Source organism: Coloeus monedula (genome assembly GCF_965178545.1).
Source record: "Coloeus monedula genome assembly, chromosome: 11".
NCBI lineage: Eukaryota > Metazoa > Chordata > Aves > Passeriformes > Corvidae > Coloeus > Coloeus monedula.
In genome coordinates, this window is record NC_138791.1 from 9,521,780 (window position 1) to 9,537,464 (window position 15,685).

The 15,685-nt window shown below is 41.1% G+C and overlaps 1 protein-coding gene across 1 annotated transcript; it reads right to left on the minus strand.

Moving 5' to 3' along the window:
* Positions 1–504: 504 nt before the first annotated feature.
* SEC61A1 (SEC61 translocon subunit alpha 1) lies at positions 505–13,618 on the minus strand. The gene is made up of 12 exons (XM_082288500.1): positions 13,537–13,618; positions 12,221–12,288; positions 11,488–11,553; positions 11,320–11,398; positions 10,362–10,493; positions 8,880–8,989; positions 8,528–8,681; positions 7,563–7,723; positions 6,754–6,951; positions 6,254–6,445; positions 4,591–4,667; positions 505–3,827 (listed from the first exon to the last, which is right to left on the minus strand). Exons 1-12 carry the CDS (start codon positions 13,541–13,543, stop codon positions 3,641–3,643), a joined length of 1,431 nt encoding a protein of 476 aa, XP_082144626.1. The 5' UTR covers positions 13,544–13,618; the 3' UTR covers positions 505–3,640.
* Positions 13,619–15,685: the final 2,067 nt, after the last annotated feature.

Below are 15,685 nucleotides of genomic sequence, written 5' to 3' on the forward strand. Positions count from 1 at the left end.
CAAGGCGCACACCGGGTACAGCAGAGGTGTCCCGGTGTCCCTCCCTGCCCAGAGCCCCCTTGTCCACTGGCGGAAACACCGTGCAGCATGCACGGAGCTGCAGGGAGGCACCCGGGCTGCGGGAAGCACTGGAGCACGCAGCCGGCACTCGGCAACACCGCGGTAGCGGGCCGGGCATCCAGGCTGCGGGGGCTGGCCGAGGACACGGCCGTGTCACAGCGCATCCGTGAGCAAACAGCGCACAGGAACCTCGGGGACTCCCCACAGCAGTGGGAAAACTGAGGGCCACCTAGAGCTTGTTATTCCTTGCGAGAGGACAGTCAGGGAAAGCAGTTACTGGGCCACTCCTCTTCCTCCTTTACCAAAAGCTGGCGGCGAAACCTGTTCCACAAATCAGTCTGCTTACAGTATGGGACAGGGTTATCCCCAAAAGAAATCAAGGGAGCACAGTCATGAAACGTTTAGAGTAAAGCAACAACCTTTACAGTTGAAGCCAAAAGGAATTCATTTATTTTTAAATATAAAAATCCAACAACAAAATGTTTCAGAGATTAGGAAAAAAAGTCCATTTGTTTGCCATCTCAAAATTATATGGAAATAGGCCCTAGGAATAAGTGAACTAGAATGAACTAGACGATTTTCAAGGCTTTATGAATAATGACAAAAGGGACAAAATTATAATACCCAGCACTTAAATGCTACAGAAGCTTTCACATGAAACCTGCAGGGCAGAAGAAAAGGCTATGCCAAGAATTTTGCACGAACACCACCAGCAGAAAGACGATGTCAGATGTTGCCCTGGTGTTGGTCTCTCACCCAGCTCTCTTGCATATAACTCCTCATATCTAGTGACCTCAATTATTTCTGTGATCGTATGTCTGATGACAATATTCCTACAGCAACCACAGTCATCAGTGCAAGTTTCCTGGTGAAAAATAAAACAGCAAGGGAGAAATCAGGCTGCTCTTTAGAATGACTTCATACACGACCAGAAGTGTGGCTGAACTTCCTGCATCCAGTACTATACAGTATTTTAAGTAAATTTGCTTTCAAGTACTGGGCTATTTCTATTCAGGAGGAAGGCAAAATTTTCCCTTACTCTAAGTTTAAAAACTCAGAGGGCAAAACAGTATTGGGAATATCATCACCTTTGATTTTAGCTGTTCCAATTATCGTGCTACAAAAAGACTGGCACTGTATCACTCATGAAAACAGTTTTTGCTACACTGATGTATCACTACCCCACTCACTCTCTATTTACTTGTGCAGTGCCATTAGAATTGCAACTCAAAAAAGAAACGCTTAGCAGAATGGTCAAGGTTCAGTTATTTTGGGAATCCACTACTGAGAGACCTTGAAGCAAATACAATTTGTCTTGATTTCACACTGATGCTCTGATCAGGTGTTTTGAGGGTATCACTTTCTCAGTCTCACAGGTGGGTAAGGTTATTCTACAAGTGTTAGAACTGTAACAGTATCCAAGCACCAAAAGCCAAGTACTAGCTCCAAAGATGTACTTTATTTAATTATAAAGCAGATTTTTTAGGCATTATTTCTTTTTGTGAACATCCACTGTATGGCCAGCAGATCCTGCTTTGAGGACAGAGCTTTTTGATAACAAAGATTTACCACTAGACAACAAAAATACAAATGCACAGAACAAGTGCTGCTTAGACACCAAAGAGCAAATGGTCTAAACTGCAACCAGTTCAAACAAATGATATGACCAAAAATACAAGTACAGCTCCAGCCCAGCCAGAGCTGCATGCACAGAAGTGGACTCTTTTGTATCAAAACAAAGTTCGCATTGGGCTTCCTGGAAAAACAACCCAAAAAAATCCCCAAAGCAGAATTGTATCAGAACCCTTTCCCTCTCCTTTTAATGCCACTTTTAACTGTCCCCATTTCATATCACAGTTGTGCTGTGGTGCACTAGAACTTTATGAAAAACACAAAAATGATTGAAGGTAGTGTGACATCATACTGAATGGCTGACAGCAATCATTTCATGGATACTTCATCTCAGTTCTTTTATTCCTTTTCCAATCGTGATCCTCACCCCAGGTGTTTGACTTTCATTGATAGGTGCATCTCATTCCACATTTGCAGATTTCCCACGTGTTTGGTATCTGAGCTCAGGGTATTAACAAGGGCTTCTGGATGTCATCTGTGCTCCCTGGGTGTGCAACAGTCCCACCACTCCAGCAGGAACAGTGACTCACATACTGCCTGCCCAACATGCAAAAATGCACTGAAGGCATATTGAGGCAGCGTAAAGGAAAGTTCCAGCATTAAAACTCCTCGTTCTGGTTTCCATGTTGTCCAATACTGATTGAGGAAAAGTGTATTTACAAACTTGTACACAAATATTTGCATTTGGTCCTAGGCACCTAATTAGCACTGACAACCTAAATTAAAATGGAAAATTAAGTTTTATTCTGGGTTCATTACAGCCTTAACTGTAACCTCTCCAATTTGAAGGTGTGATCTTCAAAAAAGGAATCCCAATACCTTCTGAAAGAGTATTTTCCTATGTGCCACTCAAATCCGTGAGATTATAGGATGGAAAAGTCTTCTACATAAGCCCCTTAGTGGAGTTATCTGACAAGGGTCTCGTATCTAGATCTAGAGGAACAGACAAGTAACATCCATTCTTCCCACTCTTTTGTGGTAATGAGACTCAAAATTCACTAGATATGAGTAATCAGATAACATCCTGATTGCTATGAGACCAGAATTCATTATCAAGGAGGGAAACTTCGCCCTAGCAAAGAGCACAAGCAGATTTGCATCTAAGCAGCCATCACACTCATTCCTTTCAGCCAGCATTACAACTAGAAGTACAGCCACCAATGGCAATAAAAACTAATTAGAAGGTTTTACAAAGTCAGTTTAACCAAGTTTCAAAGTAGCAACTCTTAGGCACAGGTTTGGCAGAATCTAGATTTACCTGAGTTTTCTGCTTGTGGAGGAGAGGTGGTGGGAAAGGACACACTCTTTTCTTACATAGAAACCTGACAACAGTCTCAAGCCAATACTCAACATCTGACAAAGTCTAGTGTAGTAATTACAAGACAACGCATTTAGAATTAATCATTTAGTAAAAAGAAACAACTGCCTTTCAAATCTGCCATACTGAAAAAAAACCCCAAACACATGAACCACTGTTTGTGCTTACAACCGTAATTATGGAACTTGAGCATCAGATGGAGAGATTTTTCTCACCATTACTGCAAAGGAGCTGCAAAAACGAGTTAAATGGAAAAAAATCCCTTGCAAATATTTATTTAACAAACATTACTTAAAACCTGTAAAGGCTTCCGGTTACTAAATGTGAAAGGGGCCCAAAAAATTTTCAGGAGTCATTGAATTAAATCCAAGTCAAAAAGCTGACTCTCCTAACACATAATTAAAAAACAATTTTCTTAAAAAAATTTTTTGCACATCTTCCTCATCAATTTATAAAATGCAAACAGTATGCTAGAAAAGTTTGAACGTAAGGGAATGTGCTTTGGAAACATTATTAAAATATGTGTTTCTATAGAATGACACTATCAAGTTTATGATACTTCTTTTCACCTGACTGGCTACACTTTGAGAATGTCCCTCCTCTCTTTCCTGGGTCCATGAGAAGCTAGGGTTAGAAAAGAAGAGCTCCCATACTGCCAACTTCACTCTGTTCCTTTACAAAAATTTCGAAGTACTGATAAATGATGGTGACAGCGAGCAGAATTCCAGTTCCAGAGCCAATTGCCCCAAGGAAGTCTGCCAGCACAGAGAGGGCACCAATACAGAGCCCACCAAAGGCAGCAGCTGTAGGGATGTACCTGTAAAACATGAAAAGAGAACAGAAAAGGGGCATTACAGTTTGCTCAGGATAGTGACAAAAAAAGTCAGTGGCAGAATACTCTCTTCTCTTGTAAGGAACACACAATAAATGCCAGTACACTGGGCAAGGAAATAAAAAGCTCAACCTGACTGGAGGAGAAAAAAATGCTACACTAAGAGGAGAAGGAATTACAGTCCACCATGCAATTATGAGCAAATATTAAACTTATGGCTACTGGCTCATCAAGTCACCTGTAGATGACTGAAATCCAAAGTTTCAATAACATTTCTATAACACAAAGGTCCTATCCTGAAATCTGAAAACCTAGAGACATCAACCCCTGCCTACTTCTGCACCTAGGAGATTTAAGTAAGTATTTGTTTTAGAAGCAAAGTCTGCATGAAAACAGTACTCAAGACACAAAAAATTACAGTAAGAAAATACTTCTGGGTCAGTTTGAAGTAGTAAAGTACACTGAAATGCTCATTATTAGCTGCCTTGAGAAGAGTATATAAATGAAAAAATGTAATAGGAAAACAAAAGGTCCAGAATTTAAGGCAAATTCTTTAAATGCAAGGCAAAAAAAAGCTGTACTGTACAAGTCTTCCACTAATGAGGTAATGTTCTATGTCTCGTGCATGTAACATCAAAGCTGAAAGAATATCTGTGTTCTAGGATCCAGAAAATGGAAGTCAAAGCAAACTTTGCCATGTATTTGCCCACAACACTTTGCATGAACAGCCAGTGAATGTGTAGCTCACCTGTTGAGTTCATGTACCATTGAAGTTTCTCTGTGCCCTCGCATTACCATTTGCTGTTCTTTCAATTGCTTGGCAACCTGTACAGAATCAAGGAATGGAGCAAGTTTAGTGTCATTTACCAAGGCCATGGAATGCAGTACTGTGGGAAAACAGAAGCAAGACAGTGCAATAAATGGTGGAGGAGTTGGGCACTTTTTGTATTGTTTTGGATTGGTTTTTACATTACTCATCTGAGTTAAAAATATCCAGTATTTTAACTTCAGATAAGTTACAGTCACAGGCACTCTTCTACCTGTCAATTACACAAAGCTTTTTGGATAATTCTAGTCCTACTGAGAAAAGGAAAATTTTGATACTGGTAGGCTCTCATACACATAATTCAATCTGTGTTTTGCCATCTACCCTTCTCCTGATGAGGGTCTAGTAGATGTTGCAGAACCATTCCTTGAAGTGCCCATTCTGTTTCAGTTTCCTGCATTCAGTTGAGTTAACTATTTATTTGTGAGCCACACTAGAAACTACACTTAGAATCCCTTCTTGGAACATTACTCTTAAACTGGATTTCTGCAGTAGCACAGGCCTACAGCAGAGCCCTGCAAACACTTTACTAACAACTGTGGGTAACAAACTCCAGCAGGAGAACATGAAGGTGCTCATCACTGACTCCATGCACTGAGAAAACACACTTTCACATGATTAAGCTGCCAGTTCTCCACTACACAATGAACATATAAGCAATGATTTATCAACTTTTATTTCTGACCTTTATTTACATGAACTTAAGATAATTTTACTTAGTACCAGGAAAAAGTATTAAAGTGTTAAAAACTGTTTGTTGGTTTACTCTGAAATAAAAACCTGACTGTACATGGCTGTGAGTGCCTCCCTGCATGCCTGACAAGCAGCAAGATGCAAGTCCAAAACAAGAGTGCTCACACTGCTACAGTAACTGTGCAACTATATATTTGTTAAAGAATGGATTAAACCATTCCACATGGCTGCCAAACTTCACTTCCCATCCAAAACCACACAATACAAACATACCACAATGACAGCTATTTTCTGTCTTGTTTTCCAATTCCAATTTCAGGATGATATAGTTCCTGAATATTAAATATCCTGTGGCAAATGGAATTTTTGAGAAGCTAGGCTCAAGTACATTAATGCACTGCACTATTTTCTCCATTATCAGTGCTCTCAACTTAAAAATAACAACCTCAGGTAATTTTCTCACAAAGGAAGCTCAGAACTCTCTATGTCAGGAATGGCTGTCTGAGCTTTACCTGCAAGATTTTCAGTGGCAACTGCCTTGCACACAGTGCACCTGTCACATGGAACTGAAAGAGTTTCTACCTCTCCTGTCATCTTTCCTGCTCTCACACTCATCACATGTTGTGTGTTCTAAATTTCCTAATTCCAATGAAAGCAACTATTTAAGTTTTGATATTTTTTTGAAAAAGCAGTAAAAGAAAACAGAGGAAAAAATCTTGTCTCAGTCTTTTCCAATAGCAAAAAAGACACAGTCCCTGTTTACACAAACAATGAATATTACCAACAACATTACCAGCAGAACAGCTTTTCCAGAAGGAAGTCAGTCTTATTCTTACAACAACCCATCTGTTTTCATCAAATATGCTTACATAATTTGTCATTTTAAACTTACATCTTTGGCAGAGGAGCCAGAGACTTCAATCCATGTCTTAGAGAAGAAAGCACAGGAGCCCAACATAAATACAATATAAACAACTGCATGTACAGGGTCTTCCAACACTGAAGAAAAGGACTCTGGAGGTGACAGATAATAACAGAGTCCACCAACTGGATAAGCACGAGCAGGGCCTCCAGATGATGTGTCCTGGAAGAAGGAAGCAAGCAGTCAGTCACCAACCCTCTCACTATTTCTTGCCCATTAATCCAAGTCTTAGAAAAGTTTGTATCACCTTTGTGTCACTTTGCATCATTACTACTGCAGCAGCACACACATTTACATTCCTCACAGCAGGTCTAATATGCTACCATTAATTCAAACAAATTACTAATTTAGGAGTTTCAGTGTGCATGACCACTTATGAAAGTGTCCTAAAAATCAGAGACTATCTCTTCAACCCCACATTTCAATGGTGCCCTTGTAAAGATGTATGCAAGATGAGAAGGAATACTCACAGACCAGGTGCCCAGCAGGCTGACCAGTAAGTTGCCACTGAAGCGGGCAGAAAGCATCTGGGAGATGACATACAAGTTTGACACCAGGGCAGACTGGAGAATAATGGGAATGTTGGAAGTGTAGAACAACTTGATAGGGTAGGTGTTGTACTGGCCTCGGTAGCGAGCAGATTTGATAGGAAGATCCACTCTGAAGCCCTGAAAAGTTTTCAAGAGAAAGTCCCCCATTACATCTGAACATGAACCCATACCAGAGACCATAAATTGCAAGGCCTTGACAGCAACAGAAGAAACCTGCAATCATTCTGTGCAACTACAAATACTCTGCCCAGAGGGCTCCTCATGAGAACCTTTCTGCAAAGGGTCTGTAAGCCTGCAGGGCTGTCCAAGCACACACACACAAGAAGGTATGAAAGACTTAGACATCAGAAGAAATCTGAAGCTTCAAGGGGACTGAACAAAGCATCCAGGAACAGAAACAAACAGTATGAGACACACAGGTCTAAAGACTTGAAAGTATTTCCCAGTAAAAAGCAATAGCATTTGGGTTAGACAATATCACATGCACACATATATCTGGAGCATTTTTGTTTGGTTTTTTGTTTCTTTTTCAGAGACTAAAGTAAGTCTCAAGTCTTCTGTGTGACCACAATAAGTGTGGAAACTGATTAAGAGAAGGCAATGTATAATGAACGTCCAGATGCTGCAGGTCCAAAAATGAGTCTTGTGAATATATCACTTCCTGTAGAAGGAAGCAGATTTCAGATCTACTTCCATATAGTTTTACAACCCTCATTATTCCAACTGACCTGGAAATAAATGACAATTGCAAAGACAAAGATGGTGGCAATCAGATTCATGAGGTTGGGAAGATTCTGACGGTAAAAGGCCTCACGAAGAGCTCGGACTTTGTCTGTGCGAGTAGCCAGAAGATGGAACAGAGCAATGATGGCTCCCTCAAATTCCATGCCTTGGAAAGGAAAAGAAAAAACAGGTTAGGTGAGTTTTGAGTATCTCCAAGCTTCAGTGCTTTGTCCCATTAAGCATACTTCTGAACCACAGGATTCAGAATGGGAGTTCTCTGAGTCTTCTGCATCTTGAGCGTGCTCTCAGGATTTTACACTGTCACCCTTCATACCAGCTATGTTATTGCCAAGATTTTTTTTTAAATCCCCTTGTAGTGGCCTAGAAACTAAATCATAACCCAACATGGGATAATTTTATTGGTCTCTAGAAACATTGACAAGCACCAAGTTCTTTCTTCCCTCCTCCTGATCAAAAAGCTTACAGGGAAGCATCAGGCTTTCTAGTGTCAGTCATGGTGAGACACAAGTTACTGTTTGGATTACAGCAAATGGCATAACCTCACTTCTGTTTTCTACTGTACAGCGGCAAACAAGATGACCTCCAGTGGAGTTTGGAGAATAAGATCTTTAGGGCAAAGTGTAAAAAAGGCAAGGAACAGAAAGAAACAGCTAATATTTGGTCAGTAAGTTGGGCAGCAACCATAATACAATGGCAGTCTACCACTGCTGACTTTAAATGAAGGCACTGTAAGAAATTCAAGTTCAGTAAATATCTTGTGAGATACTATAAATTGAGAAAAAAATGTCTTTGTGCTTGCACTTTGCACAGCAGCACTTGCTGCATTAGCAAGAGTCACTCCACAGCCAAGACAGTAGAAACAGCATTTGGCATTAAGAATGGGAAAAAAAAAAAAAAGTTGCATTTTTGTACAACCTATTGGTAAAGAAAACAGACTGTGCCACATTACCTCGCCCTGTGTTCACTGTGGTGGGACTGAATGCTTTCCACACAATAGTCTCACAGATATTGGTAGCAATGAAGAGAGAGATGCCAGAACCAAGACCATATCCTTTCTGGAGCAGCTCATCCAAGAGCAGAACTATCAAGCCAGCAACAAAAAGCTACAGTAAAAAAAGAAATACAGCGTTAGCTCCATGTCTTTTCCATTTTGTTAAAAAAATGTGCATTAAAAGATTAGACTACATATGAAGAAGCAGGTATACTTGGGCCTTTTTTTTCTGCATGTGGGACAGCCTGTCCATAAGGCTGATTTTTTGACCCTTTCAGGGGAAGAGTAAGTAGAGAAGACTAGAAATTACCTGGATTGTGATAAGCAAGCAGATACCAGCACCCATCTCAGATGGGTCTCCGTACATTCCAGTCATTACATACACAATAGACTGTCCAATGGTAATGATCATTCCAAACACTACAGAATAAAAAGAAAAAAGTATGTATTTGTCCTGGGTATTTATATCAGTGGGCAATTAGAGAAATAGAAATCACTTCTTTGTAGAGAATCTTGGTTTCAGCTGAGATGGCGTTAATTTTCTTTGCAGTAGCTGGTACAGTGCTGTGGTTTGGGTTTTGCATGAGAATAATGCTGGTAACAGGCTGATGTTTTAGTTGTTGCTCAGAAGTGCTTACCCCAAGTCAAGGACTTTTCAGTGTCCCATGCTCTGCCAGCCAGCAGGTGCACAAGAAGCTGGGAGAGAGGATGGCCAGGACAACTGGCCCTAAGTGGCCACAGGGATATTCCATACCATGGAGTGTCAGGCTCAGCACATAACTGGGGGGGTTGGCCAGGAGGGGCTGATCACTGCTCAGGAACTGGCTGGACATCGGCCAGCAGGTGGTGAGCACTGTATTGTGCATCGCTTGTTTCCCTGAGGTTTTATTTCTCTCTCTCCTTCTTGTTACAGTTGTTATTGTTATTATTATTTTTTACTTTCTATCAGTTATTGAACTGTTTTTATCTCAACCCATGAGTTTTTTCCTATTTTTTTTTCTGATTCTCCTCTCCTTCCCACAGGAGGGAGAGTGAGCAAGTGTCCCATGTGACACTGAGTTGCCAGATGGGATTAAACCACAACACTTAGGAAGGAATACGTAACTCAGGGGATGTTTAAATTCAAGAGCAAGTTAACTCTGCTGTCTGAAATCTGGCACTGGAAATAGAAATACACACAGATAGTTCAGAAACAAATGCACTTAGAAGCAGGTGGGTTTGGTTACCAAAGACTGCTTTAGATACTGAAAACTCTGATGGTGTTAAGATATTACAAGCAATTTATGATTTTTTTCCAGTACACATATCAGTAAGTAGTGTACAGCATCCAATAGCTACAAAACACTCAGTTTTTTCTAGAAGTCATTATCAACTGACCACAGAGACCCCTTACTGATGAGAAAGACCCATGCCTGGAACTGCAAGGTATAAACAGCTACAACCAACATCTTAATCACTATGAAATACTTAGATTAACACTGACCATCACAGTTCAAAAGTTGAGTCCCCACAGTCTCTACATTGCTTCACTTTTCTGGGGAGATTACAGCAGCAATGCCAATTGCACTGATACTTTTCCTTTTCACACCTTTTTGAAGCTTAACAGCCAACAAGGCAGAGAGCTGCCAGTAAAAGACTGATGAAATACAAGTATTTGCAGCAGAACACGAACACAGAGCACGACAGAAACCCACAAGTCCAACTCAACCATTCATCCCATGGTAAATTCCCACCTTCCACTGTTAGGGTGAGATACTCTAACCATCAGTGCTTTACATGAGCTGTTACTCACATTTCTGGGCTCCGTTGAAGAGAGCTCTGTCCTTCGGGGTGTCACCAACTTCAATTATCTTGGCACCTGCCAAGAGCTGCATGATGAGCCCTGAAGTGACAATGGGTGAAATGCCCAGCTCCATCAACGTTCCTGCCAGACACAGGAAGAACAGAGAAGCTCAAAATTAGTTTTTATCAACCTTTACATCACAATGGAGAAGACCTAAAACTCGAAACCTCCATAAATGTAAAAGTTCTCAATAACAACAGAAGCTTGTTAGCAGTCAGTTTGATATGTAGTACTCCTCAGTACCTCAAAAATACTATGTTCATTGAAAAAGACTTTTGCTGTCAAGAACAGATTTACTCTGCATAAAACAAAGTACGATATAAACTGATAGCCCAAATGATATAGAATGATAAAGTGAATTCAGGAAACTGTCACCATTCTTAATTCATAGCTGCATTAGAAAACCTCAAGAAACAGAAATTTATATAAACTATCATGAATTTTAACCTTCATAACTGCATTGGAAAGCCTCTACAAGAAACTGAAATTTATATAATTACTATGCATTTCAATATTCTCTGTGACAGAGTCAAAGATGTCACCCAGGAAACCACAGCACTCAAGGAATATGATTTGAAACACAAATCACAAACCCTGAAGATTGCAACAGCAGCAATGCAGGTAACTAAGAATGTCTCTTCCCTAACCATTTCCCTCAAAAAAAAAAAAAAAAAGCTCAGTTTTTGTACATATAATAGACTGAACACAGTCAGCCATAAACTCATTTTGTCCAGAAAGTTGTGCCTTTCCCAATGCCACACTAGTTTATGACTTTACGTAATACAGAAAAATTACTTTTCATTCTCTACTTCAGTTTTTTTCTTCATTAAAATGAACTGCAACGAAAGTCCAAAAGCATTTTGATTCAAGGTAAAAAAAAAATGCCCTCCTGAAAGACTGACCATACCTCTGTTTGATGCCAAAATCACTCTCATCCAGTAGAAAGGATCTGCTGAGTCTGATGACATAATGCCAAACAAGGGGATCTGCATTTCCAACCAAGAGATTAAATTAGAGACTTCACAGCATGCTTTAAACATTTCATCTCTTCCTTAAAAAAGGGAAGGAAACATACCTGGCAGCATACTAAGAAGATGAAGAGTGTGATAGCTGTCCATAGTACCTTTTCCTTAAACTGAATCTAAAGGGAAAAAACACAAACCCAAAAACCAACAACAGATGATAAAGCTGTCAAGATAACAAGACCTAGTCCATCAAGCAAACTTTCATAGTAGCACATTTGATTTTCTTGTGAAGGGACAAAGTACAGAACATCCTAAAGAAAATAACCTACTGTTCATCCCTTTTATTCCACATAAGACCAAGGAACGCTACAAAGCTTCATTCAAAATTTAATCCAAATAAACAAGCTTATGTCAATGCAAGGTAATTCTAGGACTTCCACAGAAATGAGTCTTGCATTTTCATGAGAAAGAGCTTATGATGAGAAAAAAACAATATTAGAGAGCAGCTTATCTCAGCAAATAATCTTGGATTAGATCTTGTGAAGCAGAGACTTTCAAGCTGCTGTTATAACTTACTCTAGTTTAAACTTCAGTCTGAAGTGCCTTCAACATCTCACCATGCACTGCTGTGACATAACACAACCAAATCTGCACAACTGCATTTATTCTTGTACAGCCACATCTACAGGATGAGATGCACCACGCATGCACTTCATTAAAAACAACTGTGCCTAAAACTGCCATTCCCCCAACAGGGAAGAAACCCCAAAACCCAAAAATGCCAACTCTAAACATTTTATAGCACGCAAATACAAACCTAGGAAGAAAATTTTATTAACCTACCTTCCGTTCTGGCTTTTGAATTTCAGGCAAGATAACACAGAAGGGCTTGATTACTTCAAGAAATTTTACTGCACAGAAATAAGTTAAAAGACAAAGTGAACACACAGATACATCGAACATTGGGAAAAGCTCAAGCTGAATTGAATTTGGACATGTACTCTATATAATAAAAGTCCCAGTTTTGGGGAATTTTTGGTTGGTTAGTTGGGGGGAGTGTTTTGTGTTATTATATTCTTATCTGTTCTAAATACACAGAGATGCAGCTAGCACATTTTAGGTACAGTATGGACTGGGAACAGAATTAAAGAAAGTCAAGTGTTTTCCCATTTCACTGAGTAGGTTGACAGCACCAAAAAAACTGCTGTCATTGCTTTACAGGAGTTTATCAATACCCTTGAGCTTTTACTTCACGGTAGTATCTCCCCAGCCTGATATATGAGAAAAAAGTGCTGTGGGTATTGTATATATATCACTTTTGGGCTCTACAGTTTAAGAATTCCTACACACTTTTGGGCCATACAGCTTAATAACTCCTACCCACACAATTCAGAAGCATCAATTCAAGTTAGTCTACAGAACACCTCAGGCCATGATCCCCTTCTAGCCAAAAAGATGCATCCTTAGACCAGAAATCTGTCTTAAAATAAGCATATAATGAAGAGGGGATTTGCAAAGTCACAAGTTCTCCCATAAACAGAGAGCTCTGAAGCTGAAGAAGAGTTAATTCTAAAGGCAAATATAAGGTAGCGCTTGTATTTTGGACTGATTTGAACCAAGAAGAGCACAACAGTGCAGAACTGAAACTACTGGGGCCTTTCCACCTCTTCATGGAAGGCTGCAGCTTCAGCGGCAACTTAGTAACGCTTTAAGACCAGCCCACAAAGAGATTTTCTTAATTTCAAACGATTCTGTCTGAACAGTTACACTGGACCGCGATATTCAATTTAAAGCAAATCAAGGGTCTCTCCAACATCTACAGTAATACACCAAACGACTAAGACGCTTTCCAAGCAGCTTGTCCTCGAGGTAGGGGATCCTGCAGACTCCCACTGACCGGGTCACTCCGGGCTGCAGACAGAGTCTGTAGCTCCCTCTGACAATGTCTCTGGAAGGGTCATCACATCCCGCCCCCCCCGCCCCGGTACCGCGCCCGGCACCCTCAGCCTGGCGGGGCCGGGCGGGGCGCCCGGCACGGGGCACACAGCACCGGTTCCTTCGCCGGGATAAGCTGCCACCCCCAGGAACAGCGCTTTCCCGGCCGGAGGGGAGAAGCAAGAACTCAGCAGGGGCTAAATCGGGGGGTTCCCGGTACTCACTGCCCATGGCGGCGCCGGCGGAGCAGCAGCGAGCGGCGGCCGCGAAGGGAGGGACACGTCAGGCTCCGAGCGCGGCCGCCCCCTTCCGCTTCCTGCCACGCGCCGCGTCCGCCGCCGCCGCCGCCGCGCATGCGGCCTACAACTCCCATTGTGCTCTGCGGTCAGAGCGAACGGTGTCCTCAATGGCGCGGATGACGCGGCGGCGCGCCGCTTGCTGGGAGTTGTAGTCCTGTGCCCCCCGCCATCTTGGTGCGGCACGGCACTCGCACCTGTGTCAGGTTGTGTCGAAGAACGCGTGTTTTAGCTACCAGAAAGTGTAGCGCTGGTTTAAAAATATTTCAGCTGATAAATACATAAAAAAGCACTTAGAATTTTTTTTCTGGTCGTATGTTTTTGTATGGGATGTTGTAGGCCTTGCTCTGCAGAAAGAACCTCCTTGCACCTGCCACAAAACACGAGTGTCACGCATCAGATGGCAGAAAGAGTGGCTGTGTCCAAATGGCTCAGCTGCCTTTGGCCATTTAGAAGTGACGTGTGTACGTAGTTCTCTGGACTCTCTGTGGTCAATGGAGATACAAGTGAAGAAATAATACTCTGCTTACATTACATCTCTGGAGAAATTACTCTGCTTATCTCGCACATGTTTTCAGATGAGATAAATCATCCTCCAGAGGTATTTATCTCTATTTATAATAGAGGGAACTAAGGTGACAACTTCAGCCTAGATACCTGCATTTTAGGTGTCTGGTGTCAGTGTCCCGCAGTCCCTGCCTGTCCGAGGCCGTGTGTAACGCACCCAGGTCCAGCTGAGCTTTAATGAAATATGAAACATTGCTGAAAATGTGAAGCTTTGGGCCACGTGTCAAGGAAGTCAAGGGACATCCACACATCGCTGTGTCACCTGGCAGCACCAACAAGGGAAACGTGCTCACGGCGGATGATTGTTTGAGGTGTTTCTTTCCAAGAACCACTCAATGTTCTGTGTATTTTCTAGGCCTTTATAGGAGGAGTTATCAGTGGTCTGAAAGGGAAGGTAAACAGAAGTCAAGGGAAAGATTAAAGTAAATAGAGGTGCTAATACAAAGCTATTAAAGTCAGTGTATACACTATAAAATGCATAATGGCTTCCACAAAATCTCCCTGATACTTTCTAAGCACTTAGGTATGCTTTGTTGGATTATTTGTTCCCTACTTTTCTGAGATTAATTTAAAAGAGCAGCCCTAGTTCCCATTTCTTTTTTTTTTTTTTTTTTCTTTTACAGTTTTTTATTGTTGGACTGTATGCCTGCCCTTTTCCAGGCTTCTGAAACCACACATCTCCTCTGTGAGTTACTGAAGACATCTGCCAATGGGTGTGAGAATGTTCTAATTCTTGTCCAGGATTGCTCATGTCAAAACATCCAGATTATTGAAACTGGTTTTAATCCACCCATTTCTAGTTAGAGATAAAGCAACTGCTTTCCATCTGGCATGCTGTCTTGCAGAGTTGATTTGATGAGATTGTTTTGACTTAGTGATGTGAACACTTATCAGAGCTGATAAGTGGAAAAGGGAGAACCAGCAGTGGTTCTGTGGAAGTCTGGAAAAGGAAGCACATTAGGGCAGTGATGGTAGAAGCATGCAATGAGATGCCAGAATTTGCACAGTCACACGTGCTTTTTGTGCTAGTAAACTTTGTCTGTCCCATAAGAATAGAGAAAAATATTTAATAGACTGTTATTTACATGGCCCACCTGTCAGACTTCTTGTGTTCCTGTTTTTATTTTTTAAAGTAATATTAGACAAGAAGATAATTTGGTTTTCTACTGTAAAAAAAAAGTATAATTACACAGAATTTTCTACTTAGACAGGGAGGATGAAAACTCATTAGATTTTGCCTACATCTCTATTTTGTCCATCCTGGGCATGAACAACTTCACATTTTGGGTTGAAAACGATACAGTCCTACAGGGGAAATTTGCCATTGAAGTTCAATTCTAGGTGGAAAAAAGGGTTGCTGAAAGCAACCTTTCCTTGGATCTTACAGTGGAAAAAAGAAACTGTTTTGCCAACTGCAGTAAAAAAATACACAGAGAGGAGACAAGTTCAGCTCCTCTGTATAATCAGGTGTCACTCTGTAGAAGTGAAGAGCAAAAGAAACTGAAGATAC

What these genes read in the sequence shown, in the direction of transcription:
- SEC61A1 (XM_082288500.1), bottom strand. An exon ending in CTTCAACGGAGCCCAGAAAT is followed by an intron (nt 8,990 to 10,361) that starts GTGAGTAACAGC and finishes TTTATTCTGTAG; the next exon opens with TGTTTGGAATGATCATTACC. An exon ending in CAATTGTCATTTATTTCCAG is followed by an intron (nt 6,952 to 7,562) that starts GTCAGTTGGAAT and finishes AAAACTTTTCAG; the next exon opens with GGCTTCAGAGTGGATCTTCC.